At 35.2% G+C, this 20,057-nt stretch overlaps 1 protein-coding gene and 1 long non-coding RNA gene across 2 annotated transcripts; one reads left to right on the top strand and one right to left on the bottom strand.

Annotated features, from left to right (window-relative positions):
* The first annotated feature begins 15,169 nt into the window (after nt 1-15,169).
* On the top strand, nt 15,170-18,853 carry LOC141724615 (BAG family molecular chaperone regulator 4-like). The gene is made up of 4 exons (XM_074526827.1): nt 15,170-15,364; nt 17,681-17,961; nt 18,042-18,188; nt 18,432-18,853. Exons 1-4 carry the CDS (start codon nt 15,187-15,189, stop codon nt 18,627-18,629), a joined length of 804 nt encoding a protein of 267 aa, XP_074382928.1. The 5' UTR covers nt 15,170-15,186; the 3' UTR covers nt 18,630-18,853.
* Nucleotides 18,542-19,724, bottom strand: LOC141724616 (uncharacterized). Its single transcript, XR_012576803.1, has 2 exons — nt 19,332-19,724; nt 18,542-19,238 (listed from the first exon to the last, which is right to left on the bottom strand). It is a non-coding gene; the product is annotated as an uncharacterized LOC141724616 (long non-coding RNA).
* Nucleotides 19,725-20,057: the final 333 nt, after the last annotated feature.

Here is a 20,057-nt window from a genome sequence, read left to right as displayed (position 1 = left end):
ATGCAACAATAATTTCATTCCTTTTTAATCCATTAACCAACCTAATAACAATCCATAATTACTTTAAAGAAGTTAACTCAAATCAATAACTTCAAAGATCAAAACCATTCGGGTTTTTCAAGAATGACACATGCAATAATCAAAAATAAGTATTTGGTGTAGTAGAGCTCAGTGTTTACATCATCACTCACCACCGGTTCACCGGAGTTCATCACCGGTGGCGGTGGCTTCACGGTGGTGCCCTCATTCGAGGGTATCCAACCATAAAACCTCTGATTTTCTAAAAAAAACAGCAACACTACATGCAATATGATCACAATAATCACAGAAACAAGAATTAATCAAGCAACCCCGGGTCTCTGCTCAAACCGAACCCAAACACACACACACACACACACTTCGCATGCAAGCATAAACACACACATGCACATGAATTGAAGCTCTTGTATGGAATAAGGATGAAGATTCATGGAGGGTTTCAAAGAATTAGAGAGGGAGAGACAATATACCGAGAGGAAAAAGAGAGAGAGAGAGTAGCCGAGAGAGAGAGAGAGTGAGAGAGGGTTCAGGAGAGAAAGAGAGAAAAGAGAGAAGAGAAAGTGAGTGCACAAAATAAAGAAAAAAGAAAGGAAAGTGGGTTATATACCACTTAGAAACAAGGGCAAATTTGTAATCTACTAATTCCCTTTTCATTCTTATTTGTCCCTTCTTTTTACTAAAATAAAACAAGGATTAAATATAAAATATATCTCTCTCCGGAAGTCGAGAATTATTGAAAATGACATTTTTAATACGTAGGCCTCGAAATTAGCTTTCCAACCATTACTCATAATAAATTTTTGAGCGAATGGTTGATTTTATATGAATTTCGCAAACTTTCTTTAATAATAACATTTTCCCCATAAAATCAATTTAAAAATGCAAAAACCATCAAATAAATTCACTTATCATTTTTAAAAAGTCTCTAGGACCACTACGAAGATAACAGAACAAATCCCATGCTTTTATCTTACTCGAATGATTTTATAAAAATGCACGAAGGTTAATTAAACCTTTGTTTAAATCATGTAATTCCTTTAAAATTCACAAAAATGATCACAGATCACATAGCCATGCTCACAGACAACAATTTCACATATATAATCACATAACGACTCAAGTCTGATCTTAGAATTTATCCCTCTTTAGTCTTTATCCTCTTTTACGCGTACCGGGTCACGTTCAGCCTGACGGCCCGACGCTCAGCGTTTCGATTACGCTTCTCATTATCTTTACCAATCAACACGTCACTTAGGACGAAATACTTTATTTAATCATTCAATCACACATAATTCACATTTTATATTCTTTAATTTCTTATTAGGACGGGTTCCGTTCTACCTGACGGCCCGACACCACAGCTTAACTTCTAAGCTGACTCTTTAAATTAGAACGTTTATATCCACGCTCCTATATTCTAATATAAAGAAAAGACAATTAATCAGCACTTAGTCATATAATTATAATCATATCACATAACACATTCTTTATTGACTTAATTACGTCGCAAAATTCTCAGTCGTCACACCAGCGGATTAGCGTAAGTGGCTAAGTCGGTTGCGTGCTCTATTTGTACCGCTTATTCCAGCATGACAGAGACCTAGCTAGTCTCTGAGTTCCAGAACATGTTTGTGGTGGGATAGACTGATCAGTTGTCCCTAGGATTTGTCCAATATATATATTTGATTGTGGTTTTGTGGTTCTTGTAACAGAACATATGGTTTTGTGGTTCCTGTAATAGAATAGTGGATTTGAAAATGAAAATAGCATGCTAAAAAAATTGGACTCTGGTATTTACACAACACGATTGATGTTATGTTTTACAGAGCATGCTAGTTGTTGTTATCCAGTTTCCCCGGTTTACACCGGCTTTGAAAGGCATATGTCATAGCCTACTCGTTTATTCGAGTATTTAACTCAACTCAAATAAGAATGTAATAAGTAAATAGTGGATCAATCGTCAGTGAGATCTCACAATGTAACATCTGTCAAAGAATAAAGAAACATTGTTCATCTGCAGACTTGAAGATTCACTGGAAGAAGTTCAAGAATTTGATCATGCCTCAGTGATATAAATCAAGATCGTGGATTTAATCAAGTGACAGAGATCTCGTCAAGGTATCATTTATTACAAGGATTCAATCAGAATATCAAAATCAAGACATGAAGAAACGTCACGGAAGTTAGTCACTCATGAACCAGACAGTACATCGAGTGTCAGCATTGAAGTGGCGGAATTGATTCATAAGTCTCAGTGACTTTCAGAAGATTGTCAGAAGAATGGATGCTGCTCAGGGTTAGTATTGATTCTCTATTAATTAATTAGGTCATATAATTTAATTAAGAAAATAAATTATATCTGCAAAGATTAATTTATTGATTAATTGAATTAAATTGATTAATTAATTTAGAATTAATATTAAGGATTTACAAGATTTTAATTGGTTTAAAATCTGCTTAAATTCAGCAAGACAATTCATTTGAACTAGTATGACAATCGGTATGACAATTGATAGTCATACCGAAAGTCATGCCAATACATTTAATTGTCTTATTAGAATTTCTGTTTAGATTAAAATCTGTTATTAATTCAGCAAGACAATTTATTTGAACTAATATGACAATCGGTATGACAATCAATAGTCATACCGAAAGTCTTGCTAGCTCATTTTAATTGTCTTGCTAGTAGTAAATTTTGTCATACCGAAAGTCTTGCTGGCCAAAGAAGATTGTCATGCCAGTACATTTTTACATTCGGCTGTTTGATAAAAAGGAGCAGAAGTCTGTTATTTTACAATCAATCAAACAGAACAAAAACTCAAGAACAAAAAGAAAAAGGAGCAGAAAAATATTTCATCTCATCTGCAACTTCAAGATCAATTTCTAGATTGTAAAGTTAAATCCAATCAACTAGAAATACTTATCTTGTTCTTGTGTATCAATCTAGCGGATTAAAATCCCTAGAACTTAATCTCAAATCGCATTTAGCATTTGATCTTTTAATTACAAAAATAGAAAAAGTTCATGTCGAATTTATTCTAGATTTGTAATAATTGATTTGAGATTAATCCCTTGTAACCGATACCGTAGTTGTAACACCTTTCAAGTTTAATAAAAGTTTTATTTAACTTGAATTTTGTTTCACAATTTTATTCCGCATTTTATCCGATTAAATGGTATTGTTTGCATTCAACCCCGCCTTCTACAAACAAATTGGGACCTAACAATTGGTATCAGAGCCTTCTGATTAACGTACAAATCTAGATCCTAGTCTTTTGTGATTCTTTCACTTCTTGAATTTTTTATTCACTTAAAAAATTCATAATGACTACACAAAAAGTTGGAACCGTTAAAATTCCACTTTTCGATAAAGAAAATTATGTTATGTGGAAGAAGAAGATGCTACTGTTTTTACAGGTTGCTAATCCCAAATATTTGCAAGTGTTGAAGAAGGGTCCAAAAATTCCTATGGTTATGGAACCAGAGGTAATAGAAAATGATGTGGTGATCACCAAAGCGAGAACTTATGTGAAGGATCCTGAGGACTTCTCTCCTGCTGAAATAGAAGAAGCTTCCCTGGATGCTAGCCTTCAATTAATCTTAGTAGATTCCCTTAATCCCCTGATGAATAGACATGTGATGAATTGTAAAGATTCCAAACATATCTAGGAAACTATTGAGATTATTAATGAAGGCACAGAGGAAGTTAGGGAGAACAAACTAGAAATCCTAACCTCTGAGTATGAATACTTTAAATCCAATCCAGGAGAAGGAATCACTAAAGTGTTTGAGAGGTACAATGCATTGATCAACAACCTGAACATTAATGGTAAATACTATTCCATCAGGGAGGTCAACAAAAAGTTCCTTTTAACACTGCCAACTCATCTCGAACATAGAATCACTGCCATAAGAGAAGCAAGAGATCTGAGTGAGATTTCTTTGGAAAGGCTCTATGGTGTGTTAAAGACTTATGAGTTGGAGCAGATTCAGCAGAAGGAAGTTTACGGGAAAGGAAGAGTGGTCAGCACGTCTACTGCTCTAGTAGCTGATGAACAACAACAACAACCACAATATCAACAACAATCTCAACAGTCAGAAAGAATGGTACAGTCTTTCAAGGTTGAAGATAATGTGATAGTAGCAGAATTTGATTCTCCTACTACAAATCAATCAGGAGATGATTATTATTCCTTGGAAGAACTGGAGCAATTGGAGGATGAGTCAATGGCCCTGATTGTCAAGAGATTCTCAAATGTCAGATTCAAAAGGAATCCCAAGTTCAAGTACAAGTCCAACTACAACAGATTCCTGAAAGGTGGATCTTCATCCTCTAACACCAGCAGTGGTGGGTATAAAACAGGGATGGTTGATCGAAGCACCATTCGATGCTTCAACTGTAATGAGTTGGGACACTTTGCCACAGAATGCAGGAAGCCAAAACAAGCTAGGAAGAACTCTTACGATTCTAATCAGAAGAGTAAATCTGAAAGGGCGTACCTGGAAAAGGGAAGAAGCTGGGATGATACTGACAGTGAAGATGAAGAAGTTGGGAATCTTGCTCTCATGGCTAGTAATGCAAGCACCTCATCGTCAAGAAAAGAGGGCATTAAACAGGTACAACCGGTAGTGTGGATTCTTGACAGCGGATCGTCAAGACATATGACCGGAGATAGAGCCCTGCTATCAAATGTGGTTGAGAAAGCTGGCCCAGTGGTTACCTTTGGAGATAACAGCAAAGGTTTAACGGAGGGATATGGCTGTTTGCTAGCTGGAAATGTCATCATTGAAAATGTATATGTTGTGCAAGGACTTGAACACAATCTGCTTAGCATTAGTCAGTTCTGTGACAACGGCTACAATGTTTTATTCGACAAGCTGAAGTGTCAGATTCTGCACAAGAAAAGTGAAAAACCCTCCTTAATGGGAATCCGGAAAGGAAATCTGTTCGTAGCTGACATGAACTCTGGAAGCAATCTTGAAGTCAATTGTTTCTATGCAAAGGCATCGTCAGATGAGAGTTGGCTATGGCACAAGAGACTTTCTCATCTCAATTTCAAAACAATGAATTCTCTTGTCAAAAGAGAATTGGTAAGAGGTCTGCCTCAGCTGGAATTCTCTCCAGAAGGACTATGTGAGGCTTGCCAGAAAGGAAAGTCAAAGAAAGCAAGTCACAAAGGCACTGACACATCTTCCATAACTGGTGTTCTGCAATTATTGCACATGGATTTATTTGGTCCAGTTAATATCCTTTCTATGTCAAAGAAGTGTTACTGTCTTGTGATAGTTGATGACTATTCCAAGTATACGTGGGTTTTATTTCTTCACTCTAAGGATGAAACACCACAAGTTGTGATTGATCATATCAAGATGATTGAGTTAGATTCTAACGTCCCTGTTAGAGCAATAAGGTCAGATAATGGGACAGAATTCAAGAATGCACTTCTCAATGGATTCTGTACAGACAAAGGGATTACCAGACAATTTTCAGCTCCTAGAACCCCTCAGCAAAATGGAGTGGTAGAAAGGAAGAATCGTACATTGATTGAAGTTGCAAGAACGATGTTAAGTGAATCAGGTCTTCCAATGTACTTTTGGGCTGAAGCTGTCAATACTGCATGTTATACTCAGAATCGAACTCTAATCAACAAAGACTTCATTAAAACTCCTTATGAGATTTTGAATGAACAGAAACCTTCTATCAAATACTTTCATGTATTTGGTGCCAGATGCTTCGTGCTCAAGGATGGAGATGATCATCGTGGTAAGTTCGAGGCAAAGGCATATGAGGGTATTTTTGTTGGATATGGAAGAAGATCATATAGAGTGTATATCATTGATCAACACAAAGTAACTGAAAGTGTCAATGTTATATTTGATGACACTAAACTCCCTAGTATCCAAACTGAAGATCCTTCTGAGAAACTGAAGTTTGATGATACGTCAGATTCAGAATCAGAACATGGTCAAGAACCTGAGGTTGTTGCTGGTGAAGAACCTGTTAATCCTGATGATACTCAAGGTAATAGTGATGGAAACTTTGGCAACAATGGAGATACCACTGCTACTGACGGAGAATCTTCAAGTCAACATGGCAACAACTCAGGGGGAGATGCTGAAGGATCATCTAGTAGGACACAACATCACAATGAATTTCAAGGCGAATCATCAAGATCAAATCTTCCAAGACAGACTGTCTGGAATAAAGCTCACCCTTTTGAGTTGATTATTGGTGATCCAGATGTTGGAGTCAGAACTAGACGTGCTACTCAAAATGAGTGTCTGTTCTCAGGATTTCTTTCTGAGATGGAACCTAAGAAAATTGAAGAAGCACTGACTGATCCAGATTGGGTGATTGCTATGCAAGATGAACTCAATCAGTTTGAAAGTCAACAAGTCTGGAAACTGGTACCTAGGCCTGTACACAAGAAAGCTGTTGGTACTAGGTGGGTATTCAGGAATAAACTAGATGAAGATGGTGTGGTTACAAGAAACAAGGCAAGACTGGTAGCTAAAGGGTATTCTCAAGCTGAAGGCATTGATTATGATGAAACCTATGCTCCAGTGGCTAGACTTGAGGCCATCAGGATATTTCTGGCATTCGCAGCATTTTCAAACTTTAAAGTTTCTCAAATGGATGTCAAGAGCGCCTTTCTGAATGGAAAGCTGGATGAAGAGGTATATGTAGAGCAACCTCCTGGTTTTGAAGATCCAGATCATTTGGATTTTGTCTTCTTTCTTTTCAAGGCTATCTATGGGCTAAAACAGTCTCCAAGAAAATGGTATGACACTCTCTCTGAATTTCTTATTGAAAATAGCTTTATTAGAGGTGTCATAGACAAAACTCTCTTTTCTAAAACACATAAGAAGGATACTATATTAGTCCAAGTCTATGTGGATGATATAATATTTGGGTCTACTAATGATAATCTCTGTAAGAGATTTGCTAAGTTAATGCACAGCAAGTTTGAAATGAGCATGATGGGAGAGCTGAAGTTCTTTCTTGGATTACAAGTAAATCAAAGGTTAGATGGAACATTTATTTGTCAATCCAAGTATCTCAAGGAACTCCTCAAAAAGTACAATCTAGAGGATTCTGCATCAGCAAGGACTCCATCAACTACAGCTGTCAAGCTTGGACCATGTGAAAACTCCATTAAGGTAGATGTCACAAGCTACAGAGGTATGATTGGCTCGTTACTCTATCTTACTGCAAGTAGACCAGATATTATGTATGCTACATGTTTATGTGCAAGATTCCAAGCGGATCCTAGAGATATTCATCTCGTTGCTGTTAAACGAATCTTAAGATATCTTAAGGGAACACCAAATCTAGGTATTTGGTACCCTAAAGAATCTGGTTTTAACCTTGTCGGATATACAGATTCAGATTATGCAGGAAGTGTTGTTGATAGGAAAAGCACCTCAGGAAGTTGTCAATTCCTAGGAAGCAGGCTAGTCTCATGGTACAGCAAGAAACAGAAAACAGTTTCCAACTCAACGGCCGAGGCTGAATATATTGCTGCTGGAAGCTGCTGTGCTCAGATCTTGTGGATTAGGAACCAACTCCGAGACTATGGCTCTGTATTGAACAAGATTCCTATTTTATGTGACAATACAAGTGCAATAGCCATCACCAATAACCCTGTGCAGCACTCGAGAACAAAGCACATTGACATCAGGTATCATTTTATTAGAGAGCACGTCATGAATGGTACTGTTGAACTATTTTTTGTTCCAACAGAAGAACAAATAGCAGATATTTTCACTAAACCACTTGACGAATCCACATTTACCAGATTAGTTGGTAAATTGGGCATGTTGAATAGTTTTAGTGATTAATTTAGTTAATATCTGTGATCTGTTCTTGAATAAATTTTCAAATGAATTTTTCTTCAATAAAATTTCATTTGCAAATTTATTTTATCATTTTATCATATTTCTTGCTTATTTCTATGTAATATATATTATCTTATCTATTTTTATTTTCCCTACTTGTTAATTTAAAATATCTCAGAATATTTTATTTCCTCTAAACATATTTTACTATGAATTTTATTTGCTAAAATTCAATAGAAATCTATTTTTAGAATAAAAATAATAAATTCTGATATATTGTCCTTGATTCTGTAAATATTATAAGTCTGTATTTCAGTTTTACTATTTTGTAAATATTTTCTGATATTTTTACTAAGTTATATAAGTCTTTATAAATTTATATATGTATGTGTTTCTGTGTTTAAAGCTGATATGACAATCGGCAAGACAATTGAAATTGTCTTGCTGAAAGTCATTTCAGTTTAAATTTTGTTTATTATATTATTCAGTTCAGTTTTATACTGGCAAGACAATCGGTATGACTATCAATTGTCTTGCCAGTTATAAACTATATATATAATTATTTTCCGTTTATTATTATACTGGTATGACAATCGGTATGACTATCAGATTGTCATACCAGTTATAATTTTAGTATTTATTTCTGTTTTTTTTTCTTCTTTTCCTTCTTTTGCCTGGTATGACAATCGGTATGACAATCCAGGATTGTCATACCAGCTGTCATATAAAGCAGTTTGTTTGTTTCGTTTTAAACCAGTTTGATCAGTTCATTTCTTTTCAAAAAAAAAAATTCGAACAGTTTTTCTCTTCATTTTCTCTCTTCTCTCTCTTCGAACTGCTTCCTTCCTTGCTCGAGTTTTTACTCAGCACACAAATTCATCACTTTGTGATATATACATACAAGTATATATATACAGAGGTGCTGTTGGTTTTTTTATTAAAAAAAAACACAAAAACAAATAAAAATCAGTTTGCCCCTTCAAATTCAATTTGTGTTTGTTGATTTTGAATTTTTTTTATTTTTATTTCAATCTCTGATTTGTGTCTTTTGGTTTTTCAAAACTGCGTTTGTGAGTTAAGAATTTTAACGAGATACATTTCTGTCTAAATTTTTCGATTATAATTAATTTAATTCGAATTATTAAATTAATTTAATTAATTCGAATGTTCTTAATATTATTCTTAAAATTCTGAAAAGCGTGTGTCTTATTATTATTTTAAATGGCTCTCAATTTCCAAATTGTCGCGCATAATCAGGTTGGTTATTTTAATCCGGAAAAATGTGATGTTGAAAAATTTAAGCCATGGATTAGATTTTTAAATGACCATTCGATTGTTAGCTCTGCTATTAAATCAAATGTGATTTTAAACGTCGATCTACTTAGACTGATTTGCACAACCTCTACTGTGGCCGATGATTCAAAATCTTTTTCATTCACCGTCGCAAACACACAGTATGTAGTTGATGAAACAGTCGTCAATCGTGCGTTAAATTTTCCACTAGACAATTTCTGTAATTTACCCTCTGAAAATGATATCACAAATTTTTTCAATGCTATTCACTATCAGGGGGTGATCAATTTAACCAAACTTTCTAAATCAAATTTGGTGTTTGAATGGGATATTTTCTTCGATACACTTTCCAAAGTGTTTGCCAACTGCACAAAATCCAATTTTCATAACATCACTTCCACTCTGCAGTATATTGGTCTTGCGGTTGTTTTCAATCAAAGGATCAATTTTGGCAAACTACTTTTTCCCATTCTCTTGAGACGTCTAACTTCTGCTTTACGTGATCATTCTACAAATCGTAGGGTATCATGTTACTATGCTCATTTTCTCATGCTTATAGCAGATCATCTTCTCTCACCTGAACACAAAGCCCTTTTTGCTAACTCTGCAGTAACCGAACCCCCTCCAGTTAGCAAAAAGATTTACACTCGCCAAGACACAACCTTCAAATTCATGCAAGTTCCAGTACTTGTATCTGCTTTCATGGCCACTTATATTCCTTTACCTATTTTCAATCTTCCCGGCCATGAACAGCAACCTCAACCTCCAGTGGTTCAAGCCACCCAGGCTCTTCCATTACAGGTAGTAATTCCTCACTCTCACTCTCTTCCTACTTCTGTTGAAAGACCCCCAGTGGTTGATAGGGCTGACCATGAAGTTGTAGAACCACAGCTTCAATCCCAGGTCATAGAGCCAAACACAGAGTCACATTCTATCTCAACCTCTCCCCCACTGTCTAAAATGTTACCCAGAAGATTACTAGGAAGTAGTACATTGTTAAATATGAGTGAACCCTCAGCTCTGCCTCCTCCTAAGAAAAGAAGAACATATTCTGAGGCATCTGAAAGCCCATCCTTGTCCTCCCAACAGGACATGGACTTTGAAATGGCCAATGAACAGTTACTAGAGGCATTCTCTCAACAGGATGCATCTATTGAAATTCGCCATAGGGCCATGGCATCTTGTACTGAGTCAAGCACAATTCCATTACTCACAATGGAACCATACACTTCCCCAGATCATACTCAGGACACACAGTGAGGAGTGCACGTAGAGCCGGTTACAGTGCCTGCCATAGTTACGGCAGAAGAGCAGTCACATGCTTCAGAGGGAAAATCTGACTCTCCGCCATCTTTAATAGAGTCATTTTCTCCCCTCCCAGATCCAACACCTCTGGCTCCCTTATGGAATTCTCCACTCGCAGATTTATTTGGAGAAAGTGGAGGGCAACTCGGTCAATCTATCCCTGAAGCAATTCAGACATCTATTCCAAAAGATTTGATAGTATTGACTGAGGATCGGGACTCGCGAATTCCCATTGCACCACCACTGACCTCTCTTGAAGAGGCTAGGGTGATTTTTAATGCATGTACAGAAGAACAGCAACAGGAAGACTCCTCACGAGCAATTATATTGAGAGAAACACATGCACGTGAGGTGAGTGAACCAAACACGAGTGAAATTCAGGTGAGAGCACACACAAACACTGATACTGTAAACCTGTTAGCTCAGATTGCTGCCCTAAAAGAAGAACTTGCTAAAAGCCAAGCTGAAGCTCAAGCATTCAAAGCACAAGTGGTTGAGCGGTCTTCTTCTTCCACCTCTGTCAACAATCAGCTTGCAATAATAAGGAATGACATCTCAGATCTAAAGACCACTGTAATACCAAAGCTCAATTCTATTCAGGACACTCCAACTTTATCAGCTGATGACATATCCAACTTCTACTCTCTACACACAAGAATGACTTCTCTTGAAGACCTCGTTGAGATGAATCATTCACTGGACTCCTCAAGATTTCTAAAGATAGAGACGGGCATGGAACATCTCAATGAAGGGATGAAGCACCTATATTTCATGATCAAGAATTCTCATTGCCCTAATGAAGAACAAAGAACTTATTTTGAAGGACCGTCTGGTGGAGGATCAGGCTCTGGAGGTGATGGAGGTTCCAAAGGAAAGTCAGTAGAGGATCCCTCAACTAAGGGGGAGAAGAAAGGAAGTAGTGCCAAAGGGAAAGAAAAAGATACCTCTGCTGGAAACAAAGGAAAGGCTGATGATGTCTACTACAGTGGAGAACATGATGACTTTGATATTTTTGACATTCCCACTGAACCAGTTCAGGAAGATAAAGATGGGTTATTTGAAGCAGAAGAGGAAAGTGATTTTGGAGAATGGGAAGAAGAAGATCAAGTGGATCCTATGTTTGAGAAAGAATTTCAGAAGGAGCAGTCAGAGATGAAAAGAAAAGAAGCTGAACTCAAGAAGGTCTCTCAGATCATTGACATGAGAAAAGACATTCAAAGAACAGAAACTCTTCAAAAGCAACGTCTTCATGACATTAAGGCTCAAGAAAGGAGAAGAGATGTCAGACTAAAGATTGGTGAAAAATGGGATGAAGCTAGGAGAGTACTTGATATGCCTCAGCTGAGCACTAACAATGATAGGCAGTTCTTACATCTTCTTGACAAGCTGGAAATCTCAAATCCTAACAATGACATGTACATGAATGCTATCAAGACTGAAGTCTCAAGGATCACAGCTGCTTTTGATAGATCCCTTAATGAGATGAGCATTTTTGTATATTGTCAGAGTGAAGGATCATTCAAGGTGTCACTTCATCTATTTGAGAATCGTTCTTTGTCAGAGATTTGGGTTCTTTTAAACAAAGTCAAAAGAAGCTCAGAATTGAATGAAGTTCTTCGAGAAAGGCTTAAAGAGTTTGCCAGCAGGGCTAGTCCTCAAGTGGTCAACAATCCTCATCAGGTGAGATTCTTTAAGTCTGATTGTCTTCAAATCTGTCAGCTAGATGTACAATCTCTTAAAGACTACTCAGCTAAGCATCTGGTCTGGATGGAACATCATTTGAGAACTGCTGGATATTCATCCATGTTGAAGACTCAAGCTGCTGACTTGATTCAAGCTTATTGTGAAAAGAATGTTAAAAGATACAATCAACTCAAGAATAAGCTGAAGTCAGTTGGAGTTCAACCAGTCAGACCAGCAAGCTTCACTTCAGAAAAGGATCGTGTCTTTGACAAGGAATTGCTTCAAGATTTAGAAGAAGGTGAAGTCAGAAGAGAAGACAACTGAAGTCAATTAGCTCAAAACTCAATGTAATATGATTAGAGCTTTATGAATCAAGATAGTCTAATGTAGTTATATGTTCAGGCTAGAGGAACATCTATCTTGTATTCACTTGTAAATTTCATTTGGAATCTGGAAAATGTTAAATATAATCCAGAACTTTTCTGCTATTTACTTTACATTACTGTTTATATCTTTTTCTTATTTGTTAGTTGAGTTATCCTCTAGGTATTTGTTGTTATTGTCTAACAAGCAAATAGGGGGAGATTGAAAGGCATATGTCATAGCCTACTCGTTTATTCGAGTATTTAACTCAACTCAAATAAGAATGTAATAAGTAAATAGTGGATCAATCGTCAGTGAGATCTCACAATGTAACATCTGTCAAAGAATAAAGAAACATTGTTCATCTGCAGACTTGAAGATTCACTGGAAGAAGTTTAAGAATTTGATCATGCCTCAATGATATAAATCAAGATCGTGGATTTAATCAAGTGACAGAGATCTCGTCAAGGTATCATTTATTACAAGGATTCAATCAGAATATCAAAGTCAAGACATGAAGAAACGTCACGGAAGTTAGTCACTCATGAACCAGACAGTACATCGAGTGTCAGCATTGAAGTGGCGGAATTGATTCATAAGTCTCAGTGACTTTCAGAAGATTGTCAGAAGAATGGATGCTGCTCAGGGTTAGTATTGATTCTCTATTAATTAATTAAGTCATATAATTTAATTAAGAAAATAAATTATATCTGCAAAGATTAATTTATTGATTAATTGAATTAAATTGATTAATTAATTTAGAATTAATATTAAGGATTTACAAGATTTTAATTGGTTTAAAATCTGCTTAAATTCAGCAAGACAATTCATTTGAACTAGTATGACAATCGGTATGACAATTGATAGTCATACCGAAAGTCATGCCAATACATTTAATTGTCTTATTAGAATTTCTGTTTAGATTAAAATCTGTTATTAATTCAGCAAGACAATTTATTTGAACTAATATGACAATCGGTATGACAATCAATAGTCATACCGAAAGTCTTGCTAGGTCATTTTAATTGTCTTGCTAGTAGTAAATTTTGTCATACCGAAAGTCTTGCTGGCCAAAGAAGATTGTCATGCCAGTACATTTTTACATTCGGCTGTTTGATAAAAAGGAGCAGAAGTCTGTTATTTTACAATCAATCAAACAGAACAAAAACTCAAGAACAAAAAGAAAAAGGAGCAGAAAAATATTTCATCTCATCTGCAACTTCAAGATCAATTTCTAGATTGTAAAGTTAAATCCAATCAACTAGAAATACTTATCTTGTTCTTGTGTATCAATCTAGCGGATTAAAATCCCTAGAACTTAATCTCAAATCGCATTTAGCATTTGATCTTTTAATTACAAAAATAGAAAAAGTTCATGTCGAATTTATTCTAGATTTGTAATAATTGATTTGAGATTAATCCCTTGTAACCGATACCGTAGTTGTAACACCTTTCAAGTTTAATAAAAGTTTTATTTAACTTGAATTTTGTTTCACAATTTTATTCCGCATTTTATTCGATTAAACGGTATTGTTTGCATTCAACCCCCCCTTCTACAAACAAATTGGGACCTAACAGGCTTTACTTATTTTATAAATGATTTACGATTTCTGTTCCTGTAACTATTTATTAGGAAATGTTGTACATGTTATTCATATAGTGGTACTGCTGAGCAATTGATTGCTCACTCTTGCAAACGGTTTTATAAATATATCGCAGATTCCTAGGAGATCTTTTGTCGTAGTCAGGGCCAGATTTCAGTTCCTCCCGTAGCAGGCTCCTCTAAGAGGGTCGTGTCAGACCAGATGTGATCTGATGAGTTGCTATAATAAGTTAGTTGTGTCAGGTTTGTTTAAATAAGTTTGTTTGTAATAGTTATGTAACCTAAGTCATACTTGAACCTGGAAAAGATGTTGGGAAGTAGGGGGTCGTGTTTGTGTAATAATAATGAGTTTGGTTGTATTATATTTGTGTTTTTGTTCGTGATGTCAACTCCTGACCCCGGGGTTGAGGCCGTCTCACACAGTCTCACAATCTTAGGAAAGATGGTAGAGAAAAACAAAGGCTCTCACTGTATAAAGGAGAAAACGTCACAGAGTTAAGGGAGCTTGTTCAAATCTAATTATAATAAATAAACTAAACTTAGTTGTATCATTTAAAAATTAAAATGTAGATTTAATTCAAATGAATAATTTGGAACAGACCTGCTTATATTCGTATCTGTATTCGCAATTGTCGGATCGAATACGGATAATATCGATTTGATTTCGAATACGGATAATATCCGTTTTTTCTCAAATTTGGGACGAATATCGAATTTTTTGAATTTATTATAGACGGAGTTACGGAGGGATAGATAGGGGTGTACGCGGTTCAGATCAGATCAGTTTTGGGGGAAAAGTCGAACCAAACCGCGGAGAGCGGTTTTAGAAAATTGTCGGTTAACCGCGTCAACTACGATTGCGAATTTGCGGTTATTGCGGATCAGTTTGTGGTTCAACCATTTATTTTAAAATAATTAATAATTTGCAAAAAAATAAATTTAAAATATTAATAAATTCAAGTCATTCAAAAATAAAATATAAACTAATGTTCCGTGGAGAGGGAGAAGGTCGAAAAAGTAGACTTTGAAGGACTCTAGAAACAAGGTGGTTGTTTAAATTGATGCCCAAAAGCAAAACAAAACAAAAGGCAGGTGTTGGTTTGAATTTGGAGGATATGAATTCTAAAGGAGGTGCTCATGGGGAGTCAGAGTCCAACTCCAATTCCAACATCATCAAGATTAAGGTCTCTTTTGGATCAGATAAGCTTGACCTCTCTGTCCCTTCTCATCTCACTTTTGGTACTCCCCCCTTTTCTTCGCAAGTTTCTATCTTTATTATACAACAACCAACTGATTCTATTCATTTTATCATTGGCCTATGCTTTGTTTATGCCAAGTTTGATTGCTATCTTTGTATCGGAGATTTCTCTTTTTTTTAGTTTTGATTGTTCCTGATTTTTGATTGAGAGATCTTTTCTTTTTTCCTCAACAGAAGTTGTTTCTTTTCTGTTTCCCCCTCCCCTCCCCTTTCTTTTCTTTGCTATTACTGTTAACTAATTAGTTTAAAACAATTATTAAATAATATGTCTCTACCATTGTTGTAAATTTCTAGTCTATATTATTGCAAGTTTGGATTGATAATGTCATAGTTAACTACAACTATTACCTTTAAGTTTGTTAGTGTCTAATTAAAACCCTTAATGAAAACTTGTATGTTGGATAAATTATCATTTTTATCTGTTTTCGAGTTTTTTGTAGGAAGGGATGCTAGGTAAGACGAGGTAATGACTGTTTTCTTTCCAATTTTAAAACTATCACCCAAAAATGTAATTGTAAAGCCTTTTAAATGTGTTTTTTATATATATATATATTTCTAGATAACTATATATCTTTCTTGCTGACCTTCTTTATATCCAGTCATATGGCTCGCATTCCCTCTAATTTTCACTCATTAAATCTTGGAAGCACACAACTGAAAGTTTATTTCCTCTCCATTTCATCTTCCCTTTAATTCATTTTCCTTTGCTACTGTAATATTTCAGAAGCAAGGCTTATTTTTTTCTATTATTGTGAACATCTCTTTGTTAATGCGCTCTTGTACAGGTTCACATATATGGGTGATTGATTAAGAATACTCCCTCTGGTCGCTTAGTTATTCATGTATGCTCCCATATCACGTTAATCAAAAACATGAAACCAAGCACATGTATTTGTATATTAAATGTGCAAAGCACTTCTCATATTATGAATCAATCCACGTTCTAAATATATGTCTTTGTATTCTTTAGTTACTCTTATTTTCTTATACTTAATTTTATTAGCTTTGATACTATATTATCTTTGTGCATATTTTATGTCACATGATAGTAATATTCTTTTCACTAACATAGTTATTTTAATGTCTATCTAAAAATTTATAATTATAAATCATTAAATTATTAATACCTTTAGTAGACACTACATAATCTTTTTAAGGGTTCCCGAAAAAAATTCTAGGAAATAATTAACTAACCATAAAAACATGTTAATTGAAATGAAATTATTTTAAGTTATCTTTCGTCGTATAAAACATGCAGGAATTTTATATTTTACTTTCAGTTATATTGACAATATTTATTAAAATTAATATCGTTTGTTAATCGAATAAGTTATATATTATAATCCAAAAAGATTTTATGAGATGATATATATTGACATCAAATTATGGTAAACCCGAATTTAATACATAAAATAATACAAGACATGACTTTTGTGTATAATACAAATTTTCTTCAGTAATTTTCAAATTCTTACTTATAGATTATATGAGCCAGAAAAAAAATTATCGGCGATTACGTGAGAAAAAAAGAGCATATTTGATGTTGGTCTATGTTTAATACACCTGCATCTACTTCGAGAATAAATCTAATTTCCAGGTAAAAATTAATTAGAATTGGGCTACAGATAAGGGTGAGAACAGGTTGTTTATAAAACTTATCAAAATCTTAATATCTGTGTAAAGACTGCAAACGTCTTATAAATAGGACCAGAGGGAGTAAAGCATTATCTGTTCCTTCTATGTACTCGGTGATACTCTGAATATGAGATGTTAATTATGACTATGTTTTTTGACTCTCTGACAGATACATGTTATCGATGTCCTAAAGCACATGATTCAATCTGTTTTGCATGACATTGATGTGTGTATACTCTCAGTAATTTAAGGTTGTAGTTTACCACAGGCCTATATATTTATGTATATTACTCATCTTGTAACTGTAGTTTATGCTATAAAATGGTAATTTGTCATAACAACAATAAATGTTGGTTGGTGCTCTCTTTATGATAATTACTTTTGTGTATGTTTACTTTTTTTCGTGTATTAGTTTCACTTTTTTCTAACAAGTAATCGTAATTCTTCTTTAGTTTGAAACCGTCTGTTTTTTGAAGGGTTGCGGAAAGCTTTTGCCTTGTTTTTTCCTGTTCCTGATTTTGATGATTGAGATCCTGTGAATAAACATGTATGATATATATGAACAATACTACTAAAGAGTCCTATTATTAGCCGATTTTAGCTTTTATGCTATTGCTATTAGGAAGGCAAGTCATGTATACTAAAATGGCGTTTTAATATAGGGAATCTCAAAGAGGTTATTGCTGAAAAAATTGGGTTGGAGCCTAATGCTCAAAGACTGTTCTTTAGAGGTATTGAGAAAGAGGATCAAGTACGTCTGAAAAGGGCAGGATTGAAGAACAACTCAAAGCTGTTACTCAAGGAGAAGTCAGCTAGTAATGTTAAGGTTCGAGAGGTCTCAGCTAGCAATGATAAGATGGAAGAAGTAAAGGAGACCCAAATATCAAAAGGTTCCGAGCTTGTTGCTGAAGTCAAAGGAGATGTTGATAAGCTAGCACAACAGGCAAACATGAATATTTTATGTACAAAATGTTATTTTTATCTATTAAAGTTTTGAGGCTCATTTACATTTTTTTCCTGCAGCTTGGGGCTTTAAAAAAGATAATATGTGAAGGACATAAGGTTCTTCAAAAAGATCTTATTTTCATAGTGGAGATGCTCGAAAGACAGTTGCTGAAATTAGATGGCATCAAGGCTGAAGGAGATGGAAAAGTTTTGAGGAAGATGGAGGTGATTATAATAAAATACAAGTTTACGACCTTTCCTTCTGTTTCATTAATTGACCTAAACTTTATACACCCTTAAGGGTACAATTGGCACTTTAAATTTTGGCATTCCTTCTCTCAAGATTTTCCTAGGAGTCTGCATAATGTGACAACGCCTCCTCTTATCATATTCCATTAATATTGTTTCTCCCAGTTACATATTAGTTATACTAAACAATTCAAGTTTACCTTGTGATTTCCACGTCAGGTTCAACGTGTTCAAAGCCTCTTGGACACAGCTGATGAGCTCAAGACAAGGAATTTGGGACCAAAAGCCAAGAGCAGTGATAAAGTACCGAAAACAACAAATTGCGAGACATCCGAATCTAATATTGGAAACCTTGATGCTGAACCTTCATCACCATCTTCTACAAAAGGAACTCAGGACTGGGAAGTCTTTGAGTAATAGCCAGTCAGTGCATATACCACTGCCTTCCCTAGTTTTCAGATAGAAGAATATGCGGTTTTGGTATGCCTTTTTTTGTATACTACCAGGTACTGTAATTATGAATGCCTTTTGTCATGAACGTGGGATAGCTGCAAACTCGCATTCTGTATTAAACAAGATCACATTTTCTTTACATCCACATCATCATCTATGTTTTAATATGTATATTTTATATTCTTATAGGCTAGACTTCTATGTGCCAGTGCTTATTTTTCTTAACTATAGTAGCTTAAGAGTTTTGAGCTAAAACAGTTTTACAGTTTGAGATGTTACATACAAAATACCTGTAGAATGGCACATACCTAGAGGCTAGAGCTCCTTAAAGCAGTGGATAACCCTTAATGCAAAAGATCTTCTGTAAATTTATGGTTGCTCCGTAGAAGAAGCTATATTGTTAACATATGCCGTAGGTCTGGTTTGCTCTGTAAACATAGTTCCATTTCAGTTTCTCTGTGTTGCCAAACCAAATCTTTTCTTCATCCTCCCCGGTCTAATATGCTTCTTGGTCTAATATGCTTCTTTACGTGAGCTGCATCATTTCCGATATTGAGCTCCTCATCAAGCATTCTAAAGGTATGGACAGCTTTATGATAAACAGAATTACAGTTGTACCGATTATAAATAATTCTGCTACTAATTGTTTTAGAACTGAGCTCTAACCTTTCCAGCATTAAATGCACCCCTTGAGCCCATGAAACAGTGAGCTGGTTGTGCAGCCGTGGTATGAGCTTGATGGGTTTGGCTCAGTGGTCTGGATTCAAGGTCTTGGGAATTGTTTTCACATGTATGAAGAATCTCCTTTTTGTTTCTGGTGGTGTTGTGCATAATTAATTGTTTTAAGTACATGGAGAGGGTAAGAGGAGTAGGAGGCGAACTTATGATTTTTGGTCAGAAGGAAGATGCCATTCAGGTTAACACAGTGTTTTTTATTTCTATCATCTACCCATGAGGGTGTTTGCTTCGTGATTAATGAACCCCGTTAATGTCTGAACGGGAATTGGAGTCTACATTCCATGTGGTAGTATTTGGACGACTAATTTGATTGATGGGAATGAGAACCTGATTTGTATTGACCTGGTAAAACCCGCACACTTCGTGGAATTTCCGATCAGTTCTAAACGTTTCACACTGTTGTACCTAGGGCGATCATTTTGGCCATTTATTCAGATACAGCCAAAATAGTAGTATTAAGGAATAAGGATATACACAATTTGAGTCATTTGTTTTTTTGGTGTCATGAGTTCTAAAATACTATTTAAAAAATATTATTTTGTAAATTATCTTGCATAAACATCACTATTTTATTAAAAAATATGAAAAAACGCATATAATCTATGGGTAGAAAATTGCAAAACATATTATTGCACAAAATATATTTAGCTTGCT

This window comes from Apium graveolens, chromosome 5, assembly GCF_009905375.1.
Source record: "Apium graveolens cultivar Ventura chromosome 5, ASM990537v1, whole genome shotgun sequence".
Classification (NCBI taxonomy): domain Eukaryota; kingdom Viridiplantae; phylum Streptophyta; class Magnoliopsida; order Apiales; family Apiaceae; genus Apium; species Apium graveolens.
This window is presented reverse-complemented; position numbering and strand designations above follow the sequence as displayed.

What these genes read in the sequence shown, in the direction of transcription:
- LOC141724615 (XM_074526827.1), top strand. Translation starts at nt 15,187, where the DNA reads ATGCCCAAAAGCAAAACAAAACAAAAGGCAGGTGTTGGTTTGAATTTG. An exon ending in CCCTTCTCATCTCACTTTTG is followed by an intron (nt 15,365 to 17,680) that starts GTACTCCCCCCT and finishes GTTTTAATATAG; the next exon opens with GGAATCTCAAAGAGGTTATT. An exon ending in AAGTTTTGAGGAAGATGGAG is followed by an intron (nt 18,189 to 18,431) that starts GTGATTATAATA and finishes TTTCCACGTCAG; the next exon opens with GTTCAACGTGTTCAAAGCCT.